The sequence below is a fragment of the Alligator sinensis genome, unplaced genomic scaffold, assembly GCF_000455745.1.
Source record: "Alligator sinensis unplaced genomic scaffold, ASM45574v1 scaffold327_1, whole genome shotgun sequence".
Taxonomy (NCBI): domain Eukaryota; kingdom Metazoa; phylum Chordata; order Crocodylia; family Alligatoridae; genus Alligator; species Alligator sinensis.
The window spans coordinates 396,447-407,692 of NW_005842379.1; the positions used below are offsets into that span (position 1 = coordinate 396,447).

At 42.9% G+C, this 11,246-nt stretch overlaps 1 protein-coding gene across 2 annotated transcripts; it reads left to right on the forward strand.

Moving 5' to 3' along the window:
- The first annotated feature begins 126 nt into the window (after window positions 1-126).
- Window positions 127-11,240, forward strand: TIPRL (TOR signaling pathway regulator). 2 transcript variants are annotated; one of them, XM_025210901.1, is made up of 6 exons: window positions 127-784; window positions 2,095-2,194; window positions 3,862-3,993; window positions 5,326-5,421; window positions 7,872-7,934; window positions 9,472-11,240. In XM_025210901.1, the coding sequence occupies exons 1-6, from the start codon at window positions 624-626 to the stop codon at window positions 9,625-9,627; spliced, it is 708 nt and encodes a 235-aa protein (XP_025066686.1). In that variant the 5' UTR covers window positions 127-623; the 3' UTR covers window positions 9,628-11,240. The 2 variants fall into 2 exon arrangements, with proteins under 2 accessions (XP_025066686.1, XP_025066688.1); XM_025210903.1 differs by lacking the exons at window positions 7,872-7,934; window positions 9,472-11,240 and adding an exon at window positions 7,337-7,751.
- Window positions 11,241-11,246: the final 6 nt, after the last annotated feature.

The following is an 11,246-nucleotide window of genomic DNA, read 5'->3' on the forward strand; positions in this document are numbered from 1 at the left end:
AGATTTAGATTGGACATTAGGAAGAACTTCTTCACAGTTAGAGTGGCCAAGGTCTGGAACGGGCTCCCAAGGGAGGTGGTGCTCTCCCCTACCCTGGGGGTCTTCCAGAGGAGGTTAGATAACCATCTAGCGGGGGTCATCTAGACCCAACCCTCTTTCCTGCCTATGCAGGGGGCCGGACTCGCTGATCTATTGAGGTCCCTTCCGACCCTAACATCTGTGAATCTATATTCTGAAAGCTGCCTCAAATTTAACTTGTTTTAAAGCGATGCTAAACTGAGCTTCCTCATTTATGACAATTTCTTGAAGTACCAAGGTAGAGGGAGAGGTACTGGAATATCTTTGCAATATGAATGCCTTTCCCAGGTGATGTCCCTACAAGAAATATCAAATTGTCAAACTGGGGGGCAAATGCAAAGTTTCCACAAAGCATTATGTGCTGATGGTGCATATCTTATTTTATTTCAAGATGGCATTACCTAAATAATGTTTATTATTTATTTAGGGGCAAGACCACTTAAATCATGCTAAGTCTGGCTGGCATAATACAAAGTCCTGGAAATATTAGATGGCTGTTTTAATAATCTCTCTATCTCTCATGCAGGTTAGCTGAAGAATTGCATATGCCTTCCCTCCCAGAAATGATGTTTGGGGACAACATCCTAAGAATTGTGCACGATTATGGCTTTGGAATTGAGTTCAATGCAACAGATGCATTAAAATGTGTAAATAACTACCAAGGCATGATCAAAGTGGCTTGTGCAGAGGAGTGGCAAGAGAGCAGGTGAGCATTAACATCACAATAACTGGCAGCAGGTAGACCAGGTTGGCATCTTAGAAGTTAACTGATTCAGAGAGACTTGAGCTGTCATAGCCAGCAACCTACTTCATCGGATGCTATAAGCAGTAATTGGGGAAGTCTTCATGCCATGGGTGACTGGTGCCACCTTAGTCGGGGGTGCATGTGTTGTCGCCCAGGAGTGGGGGGAAAGGGGGTCCCTCACGGCTGATCCTGTTGACTGGGGGGACCCTGATTTCACTGCTGGTGGAGGGGGCGGGGTTCCCCCATGGCCGATCTCACTGCCCAGGGTGGGGGGGGATCCCTGCGGCCGATCACTGCAGCCTCTTTCGGAAGCGGCTGCAGCGATCGGGCGGTGCTTGCAGGGGGGGCGCTCCTACCTGCCCATCGCCTAAGCGGCGAGTGTGGCCAGTCAGGGGGTTCACGTTCCCCCCCAGTGCACCCCCTACCCATCGCCATTGATTCATGCAGTGGGAAGGGGCATGATGCCAGGATTCTTAGTGCTATTTGGTATTTGGCTTTCTCTCTCACTCATTCGTTCAGATCTAAAGCCTTTTAACATTTCTGTACCCTGGTATCCCCATCTAGAAAACTGGAGTAATTCATTATATGTGCCGCCTGCTTCTTACGAGTGTTGCGTCTTACTTCACACCTATGGTATATCTACTAGTGCAATGAAGTGTTAATGGAACTGTACTACTTCTGGTGCCCAAAGTTGCTAATTCAGAGTATGTCAGCATAGTATTTGTATCATGTTAGACATACCTATGCTTAATTTCTATCAAATAGTATTAGTGGGAGAAAAATTCAGTGGCTTGGTTGTGCAAGATTGACCTTTAATGTCCCTCAGTTGAAGTCACCTTCAAAATTTTAAATGCTGGAAGGTTTTTTGTTATATACTTACGTTGGTTCAGGGTTCTGTAGTCGTCAAGTTGTTTTTGGTGCAAAGAGGATTTGGATTTATCCTGATGTCTAAGGAGAGCTGTATTATTGATTTTAATGTCAGATATGTTCTGCTAACAGACTGTCCTTCCTGTGTGAAAGGGTAGGCTGAAACTTCCGAGTACAGTGTCTGAAAACGTCATATTTGAGATCATGCTGTCTTCACTCCTAGGAGCGGGACAGTTCTAGAAAAGTGGGCGGTAGTCTTCAAAATCACTGTAGGGCCTGATGTCACAGTTTCTGCACAGAAAAAATAAGGACAGTAGTGTGGGCACTATAGCATGCGTCTTCCATGTGTGGTATTTTAATGTTAATATTTATAACAGTGTAGTGAATTCTTTTCCCTTGTTGAGGACCGAAGCTGAACATACTAAGGAAGTTGTTAAGCCATATGACTGGACTTACACAACGGACTACAAAGGAACGTTACTAGGAGATGCTGTAAAATTAAAGGTGACTTCATTTAAAATGTTTATTGCATGGTACTTTGATAAACCTACTTGTATATTGTTTTACTGAAAATTAAAGCATATCTAGATTGTGAATTTGCATAGTTTCAAAGAGCTTCTGCTCTTGAAGGTATACTGAGTGTTTCTAATGTCTATTTTAGGTTTTTGGGGTTTTTTTAGCAAAGAATGGTTCAAATAATCAAAATCTAGTAATAAAAATTGAGTGGCCACAAATCTTAAGAATTTGTTCCATGAACAAATATGGAATTATCCTTAATGCTTAAGGACATCCTTCACTCCCTCCCAGAGCCTGGGACTCCCCAGTTACACTTAAGCTAATGGTCTCTCATGATTGGGTGATACCCTAACCCTGCGCAGCTTACCAGTTGGCTGTGATCCTAGATTTGGTTGTTAGTGGTTCTGAGTTTGCGTACAGTGAAAACTATTCTCATGGTTTTTCTGTCACAACTCCTCCCTATTACGTCATAACCAATTTAATTGAACCTTGAATTTTCCGGTGCCTTTTTCACCTTAAACAGTCTTCCCCCTGTAGACAGATAGTTCTGTTTAATCTTCTAAGATTATTATAAAACACTTGCAGCATTTTGTAGTATCTGTGGTTGGCTCAGTGTCTCTGAGTGTGATACCTTTGAAAGATAGAGGCAGCTTCAAATGTGCATGTAGAGCGGAATGTGGAAAAGGATAAGACGCCCAACATTTCAGTGAAATTAAAAGGAAGGAACAGGATCATTGGATCTGCATAATGTCCTAGAATTTGAGGCAAAGCTATGTTAGTTACAACCTTATTTATACAAAAAGTCTTCAGAAATATATGGTAGTAGACTTGGCACTTTCCCATTGTTTTGAAATCTAGAACACAGGCAAAACTGGTCACAGTTGTTATTTTAAAATGAAGTTCAGCAAAACTCACGTTCAGCCTGCCTCAGTGAGCCTGATGACAGCATGTGAGACATTGAAACAGAGTTTCTTGCTCAGTTACATATTTTTTCTTGGAATGTTTTAACTTTTCTTGTGAAAAGCTTGAGTGAGGGTGGTCTTTGACTGCATTGTAAAAATTAAAGATTATTTACTCTAGGGCAAGGGTGTCAAACATAACGCTCGTGAAGCCAATCTGTCTGGTCTGGCAAGGCCATTGAAAATTGGGGGTATGTCCAGGGTCATGTCCTCTGCTGCAGAATCTGGGGCCCTTGGGCCTGACGGACATGCCTATCAGTGGCAGGACAGCGAGTGAGAGCTGACACGCGGCTACAGCAGTAGTGACAGACTATCTCCCTGGCTGACAGCCCCCACTGTGTGCCTCATGCTGGAGCTGGAGGTAGGCCTATTGCTGCAGCAGATGGAGCTGCAGCTCTGGCTCCTGCATGGAGCATGTGGTGGGCGATGGAGCCCCCCAGCATGCCCCAGGTCAGAGTCCAAGCTGCTGCTATCTCTGCTGCATGCTCCAGGTCAGAGCTGGAGCTGCCACTGCTGCTGTTTCTGCATGCTCCAGACTGAATCCGGCTCTCAAGGAACCCCATGACCCAGACCTGGCCTGAAGTACAAAGTGAGTTTGACACCCCTGCTGTAGGGGACTGGAGAATGAAGGGTTTCCAGCAGAAGACAAGCTGCAGTCTTTTAACATCCCCTTGATATTCTAACTTGCTTTTTTAGGTGGTTCCTACAACAGACCATATAGACACAGAGAAATTGAAAGCCAGGGAACAGATAATGTTTTTTGAAGAAGTTCTCCTTTTTGAAGATGAGCTTCATGATCATGGAGTTTCAAGTCTGAGTGTAAAAATAGTGAGTTGAATTACTTCCCATCTATATATCCCCATGAATAACACTGCTTTCAAGGTAAAGTTGAAGTTAAAAGTGCAAAGTGCACAGACTAAAATTTTAAAATCCTTTCAGTTTAAGTAATGAAGTTGACATTACCACCATAAGTAAGAGTCACATCCCCTTTAGTCCTGCCTTGATGAAGGATTTCTCTAACCCATAAGGCCTCTGCTGTTTTGCTGTGTCTTTTCTAGAAGATATAGCTTTTGCTACAGAAGAGGGGGGTCTTTTTCTTCTCTTTGAATATGTAAGTGCAGTAGAAAAGTGAAATATTAACACCAATATTCCAACGTTCATTTCTTTGGTAGGAGATCGTGGAATCCCCTTAAATTACCATATTTCCTTGCATACACACAGCCGCAAATAAGACACATACCTTGTTTTTGGAAGGCAGAACATAGAGAAAAAGAGTTTTTTCCAGAGTCATGGCCAACTGTATGATGTGGATTTAGTCCTCCTGGAAACATATTTGTCCAGGAAGTGTGGCATCCCAGAAAACAGTCTTGGTGAGGCAGCAGGAACTTCCTGGTATGGCAGGACAGCAACAAGGCTAGGCTCCAGACCCTTGCAAGGTCAGTAGGAAGGCTGTTACTTCATTACTGTAATAGTTCTTTATATAAGTTCCTGTAAATAAATGCTGTTTCCATACTACACGCCTCATCAAGGTAATGCTGACTGCATGCAGCAGTTCACTTGCCCTGAGCCAGCTCCGTTGCTCCTTTAGGTGCAAGCTGTGTTGATCAGCCAATAGCTACTGCAGATTGTTTAGCAGCTGTGAAAGGACTATGCCTGGACTCTGCCCCTTCTGCTTGCTGGGCCCCAAAAAAGTGGCAGCTGTTAAAGCACAACACTACCATGCTTCTGTTCCTGCTTGTAAAGAAAAATTAGCTTTCCCATTTAAAATACACAACCTAATTCTGAAGGGCTGATTTGAGGATGGGGTGGGGGAAAGATGCATGAGGTGTGCAAGTAAATACAGTAATACTATGGGATTTCTCTCTCTTTTTGATGCAGGTATGAGGCCTGGCTAATATGCTAACCTGTATTACAAGCTTAATGGCTGCTCAGGATGTCTAGTGCCCAGCTAGCTAATGTATCTTCTCTATGTCCATGCTTCAGCCTAAATTTTAGATTTTAGGATGGAAAGTTTTTGGTATTTGTTTTTAAAAACAACATTGTAGAAAAAATAGCTCAAGTTCAGATATTTTAATCTCTGATCTAAATATTTAAATATATCATGTTGGTTTCACAGTAAAATATCACAATGTGTCATATGTACTATCTTGTTTTTTGTAGAGAGTCATGCCTTCCAGCTTCTTTGTGTTGTTGAGGTTTTTCTTGCGAGTTGATGGTGTGCTTATCAGGATGAATGATACAAGGCTATATCATGAGGTAAATGTTCATGTCTTACCTGTTTTTCATGTTTCACTTGGGAGGAAGCAGCTTTCACTGTTACGTCCTGTCAGAGGAACTGCACAAGTTGAAACAGTTCAGCACTCACACTTGAAAGAATAGGAGGTGGCTGAACTTTACATCCAAGTTCATTAGATTAGATGGATCTATTATGGAAGAGCCTAAATACTGACAGATAACTGTACCCTCTCTTTTCCCTGCTCTGAAGTACTCATAATCTCAACAGACAGGCCACAGGGTAAGGAAAAGGAGGAATTGCACGTGGAGTGAATAGTGCAACACTGTTCTTTCTATTATTTTCTTCTAGCCTCCAACTCCCAACAACATTCACACATCTCTTTTTTTTATTTGCCTCATATTTTCCTATTTCAGAGAAGGGAGTGAGTTTAAGGGACTTGCATGTAGAACTGAGCCAGAGTTCCCGGCTCTCCATACTTTGTGTGGTGACTTTTGGGGAATTTATTTACCTTTCGCTTCAGTTTCTGATATCTAACTTACCTGATGGGATGTTGGAACTTAATTCATGTCTCTGAGGCACTCTGAGATACATAGGCAAGTTGTGGTTGGTCTCTTTCTATTATACTTGGTCGGGGGTAGACAAAATATGGCCCAAGGACTGGATCCGGCCTGCCAGGCACCTTCATCCAGGATTGGCTCCCCCCAACAAGTTGTACCCCACCCAGCCTTTCTGTCTGCAAGGTGCCTACATCCACCCTTAACATACCCTATTATGCCTCGCTCCCACCCTTGTGGGCAGAAGGACCTGCCCCCCACTATCACTAGGTGGGGCTGCTGCTGCAGACTTCCCTGGCTTCCCACTCCCTCTGGGCAGCAGGTAGGGAAGCTGGGGCCGCAGTGGCAGGGCTGCAGTTGGGCAGGAGTGTGGGGCTGGTGGCAGTGTGGAGCCCATGCCCAGTGGGGCAGGGGCAGTGCAGAGCACAGCTGGGCAGGGTGTGGGTGTGAGGGAGGGTGGGGGGTAGGGGGACCCCTCCCACACTCCCCCAATGGTGCGCAGCCCTGACAGGCAGCAGGGGCAGCAGCAGGCGGGGCAGTCATGGTTGGCGCTGGTACCTGGCTCTGGCCAGCGCTGCACATCAGCCCCCACTGGGCTGCCTGTATGGGAGGGAAGCCCCAGGCACTGGAGCCAGCCGGGGCAGGGAAGGCAGCTGGCTCCAGCACCTGGGGCTTTCCTTCTGTGCTGAGCGAGTGTGGGGAGTGCCGGCGATAGAGAGAGCCCAGCAGGGGCTGCACACTTCGCTGCAATGTGCAGTGCTGGTCAGAGCCAGGCGCCAGCGCCCCCACCTGCAGCTGTGCCATGGAGGGAGTTGCAGGGTTGGGGGGGGTTCCCCCCCCAGGAATATTTTGGGGGAGAAAGAGGGGCAAGGGGAGGGATTTCTGGTGGCAAAGGTCAGGGGTTAGGGGTGGGATTTCTGGTCCCAAGATGGCAACCAGGGAATGGGGCAATCGTCAAGGGGCGGGGCTCCCTTTGCAGCCCTCAACAGGTCACCAAACCTCATTAAGTGGCCCTCTGCCCAAAATAATTGCCCATCCCTGTACTAGGTAGAAAACTATGGGACTACTGGGACAGGTTAGCTGTTGCTGGAAAGGGAACTGGGAACAACTTGCTGTAGGATCTTAATTCAACATTATTTAATGCTGTCATCTGATTTAGTCATTGAGAACGCTGAACTTACTAGCTCCATTGACAAAATGGCAACCTGCTATGGAAGTTAGAATCTGTCGTATTGTAGTCACACTTTGAGACGCTACCTTAGAGTACGAGTCTTCTGCCTCTCAAGTCATGGAACTCCCTAAGCCTGTTATCAAGCATTTGGAGACAGGGATTTATTATATGGAATTGTCTGAGGTGTCACCTTCCTTTTGTTGCCACTAGTATGTAAAGGCTGGCTGCTGTATTCAGTGTACCTGTTTCCCAAAAAGTCTGAAAGGAGAGATGGCAGCCACCTTTGGTGGCAGGTCACTCAACGGCCACCTGGAGCATACTACACTACTCTCTGCTTGAGGACATTTCTGTGATGTGTTTTTCCAGACCAACATGCAAGTAATTCCTGACATTGTACTTGAGCCCCAGCATCTCATGTGATGCATAAAGCAAAATTGAAGGTATTGCTGGCATGAATGTTGCTTGCTAGCACCTTCAGTGCCCTTAGAATGTCAATAACTGAATTTCATCCAAAGATGAGCAAGCATACTAAATCCTTGTCATTCAGATAAATGACTTCTAGATCAAAATTAACTAAATGTATTTCTCTCCCTATCATGATGAACTTGACTTCAAGCCTTTGTACTGAATAAAACTCTTCAGTTAGTCAAATTCAGACGAGTTTAAATTTAGTTACAAAGTTTACTAATGCACAGAATAGTAGGAGATATTTTTTGTAACTATTTCACCTGTCTTCTCTTCTTAGGCTGATAAATCCTACATGATACGAGAATACACATCTAGAGAAAGCAAAGTGTCAAGCTTAAAGGTATTGCCTTTCAAATACATTTTTTACATGCACTAATTTTATTGTCTTCCGACTGGCATAGGAAACGCCACACCAGATCAGAACTCTGCTTAGCTTGATATCTTCGGGGAGGCAAAACTCTTCTGGCCAGTTGTGTAGTACTGTTTCAGGATCGGTTAATCTGTCATGCATAAAATCAGATTACTTTTACGAAGAGATGTGGATTGAATGGGGGGAGACATTAAATTATTGATAGAATTATTTAGCCACAACATAAGGTACTTCCAGTTTCTTGTGGCAATGAATTTCACAGATTGCCTGTTTGCATATACTGATGCCCATCATTGAGATGCCTTTCAGAAGTCGTATAATTGACTTGGCTTATAGTTTTAAAAAGTGCATGTATGCAACAGGACAGCCCTTTCAAAAATGACTGTAAAAGGTCCAATTATTTGGAATTAGCAGTCATCACTATTGAGTTCCATTCCTGATTGCACCTTTGACTGTGCAGCTTACATGAGACTTAGATGATTCAGTCTCTCTCAACCTTGTTTCCTCAGTCTGCACAGGAACCTTTGGGCCAAACTTTCAGAGAAGTTCTGAGTCTTTGTTTTTAATGCTTGGAGATCCCTGTGCTATAAGACTGACCCTTACAGGATGTAGTTGCTGGCCTGTCTGATTCAGTCTACCATAAATCCAAGTTCATGTTCCTGAATCCACAGAGCTGTCAGTGAGCTGGTTTCTCCCCTTCTTTGTTCTTCAAAATGTTCATTTAAGCTCTTATGGAATTGTTATTACTGCTTTATGTTAGAAATACAGAACACACATGGCTTTTTCACCTCCTTAATAGAGTTTGCAGAGCTGCTTATTAATGAGGAAACAGTTTTCACTCATTATTTCAGAACTTCAATGTTTTTTAAGGTTTCAGAGTTTCTAAATCTTTGAAACAATAAGCAGCCCCACACGTTAGGTCAGGCTGAAATGTGGGCTTTATTCCAGCAGCTTTTGACACTGCTCTTTTTTTCTAGTTACTTTATAAGTACTTAATTATATTGAGTGAGCTCAGAATATCTTTTTCCTTCAAACTTCTTGTAAGTAATGTGGCTATTTTGTCTCTCAAAGATCCTACAGAGAAACGAATTTATAAAATGTCTTGGTCTTTTTGAGTTGCTTGATTCTTGGTGTAAGATGCTTGAATGTGACCTGCTCTTTTAAATTCTTAGAATGAGTGCACTTCTGGTCTGAAAACAACCTTTTCTAGAACCAGGTTTTGCTCCCTTTGTGTGTTCAGAGTTCTGTAACTTTACTGATAGCTTTACTGATAGCTGTGTTGGGCTCTGTAGCCCTATGAAGAATTGTACTGCTATCATCAGAACTTAGTGCTACAAGTGCATTTAAAGTCATAGAGTAAACAAAAAGGAGAGAGCTGATTTTTGAGTATACATGCTTAAAAATTTCACGAGTGGGAGTTGAACTGTGATCCTTAAACTTGACTTTGAGCAGCTTCCTTTATCTTATGATTTACACACTGCTAACTAAAATATTTTTTGCTTCTTAGCATGTTCCACCTTCCCTGTTCACGGAGCCTAATGAAATTTCTCAATACTTACCTGTAAAGGAGACTGTGTGCGAGAAGCTAGAATTCCCAGCGAAGGTGGATCCTGAGCCTACCCCTTCACCAGAAAGCACGTGCATGGAATCTAAATCAGTGTGACTTTATGTGGACTTGAAGTGGCCCCCATTCTGGAGACCATATGGTCATATGTCAATTACCATTGGCATGGTTTCACTATTTGTGGAATAAAAAGAGTTTGGCTAATTTTTCTGTAGCCCTAAAATGTAATTTCAGGCAGGTTTCACTAATGTGTTTTATTTTATTTTTTAATTTCAAACCTGCATCTGAAATTAATAATAGACTGATGATAAACCGGAGTCTTAATTGGCTCGGGAGAATAGACTCCCCACCCTCCCTAGTAGTTTTTGTTCTCTTTTTAGTTTAGACATTTGGTATGTTGCCTGAACCCTCCGTTACCAGTGCTCTGCATGAAGAAATTTTTGCTCCTGCTATCAAAAGGCAAATATCATTCACAGAATCAAGCCTCTATTTTTATACAGGGTTCTTCTACAAAAGATTTTTTTCTCTGTGGTGTGTATGGTTGAGCTTCAGTTCTCCCTTAGAAAACTTGCTTGGCTCCTTGGGTACAAGCTGACAAACCTGTGTAAGTACTTTCTCTGAATTTTAAATCCACATATCTTATAAGAGGCTATTAAGTCTTTTAGTCACAAATAGCTTAAAAATAGCAATGTGCAAAGTATTAGTGTCAGACACTACTGAACGGTAAAAGCTACCTTGTTTAGGAGCTGCTAGCTAGGAGCTAAGAGACAGGTAGAGGTTAGCAAAAAGCTACACAGTGGCAAGTTTGTCAAATACTAATTTTCTCTGAGGTCAGTCAGCTCAGCCTCTCAAGGTGCCACTAGCATCTGTGGGTCTTCCATGGGTTAGGTGTGCTGCTGACACAGTGCTTGGTTATGGAAATGCTTTGTACTTTTGCCTTTTTGGCAGCTATGCCATGTAGTTGGTGCCAATTTAAACTGATTATACTGCTCTGAGAATCAAACAGCTAAATTCCTGGGATTCTTAGAGAACAAAACCAAACAAAATTCCAGTTCCTAAATGGGATGAGGATTGACAGTTTAAGAGATGCAGGGGTTTATCTAGCCTTAAAGGAACACTGTCTAATGTTCCAGGCCTGAAACTTTTTTTGTCCTGCTGTAAATCTTGCTATGAACAGAAATGCATTCATTTACATTTTAATTATCCTGTTCAAACTCAGTACCGTTTTGTAGCTAGAAACACTTACCCTGTATTACAGTAAACACTCCTGCTATGGCATGAGAACCAGGAAGTTAAACCGATTGGTTTAGTTTCGTTACTTAGGTTGAATGGAGTACAGGAAGCAAATGCTGGGTGTGGCAAAAATACCTCTGTTAAATTGATTTACTAGTCAAAGGTGGTAGCAATAATTCTGATATGGGAAACATTTGAATGTCATCATCTTGTAAACAAGCATGTATTTCTTATTGTCTCTTTGCATTTAAAATATGCAATGTAGAGTGGGCCCATCTTGATGAGATTTAATTTTTTTAAGTGGAAAACCAAAATAATTATAACTTAAAAAAATAGTTTTTAAGATGACAATAACTTTTTAAAGAAAGCTACAGGCATCTTAATGACAGCTATTGTTGTTCTGAAGATTCACCTTACCCTTTTAGTGGGGCAGTATGGGCTGGTAGGTAGAGCCTGGGACCGAAAGGCAGGAATTCAAAAAGTAA

Excerpts from the sequence above, each read along its gene's own strand:
- TIPRL (XM_025210901.1), top strand. The coding sequence starts at position 624 with ATGCCTTCCCTCCCAGAAATGATGTTTGGGGACAACATCCTAAGAATT. Across the intron at positions 2,195-3,861 it reads GAGATGCTGTAAAATTAAAG|GTGGTTCCTACAACAGACCA; the intron begins GTGACTTCATTT and ends TTGCTTTTTTAG. Across the intron at positions 3,994-5,325 it reads CAAGTCTGAGTGTAAAAATA|AGAGTCATGCCTTCCAGCTT; the intron begins GTGAGTTGAATT and ends TGTTTTTTGTAG.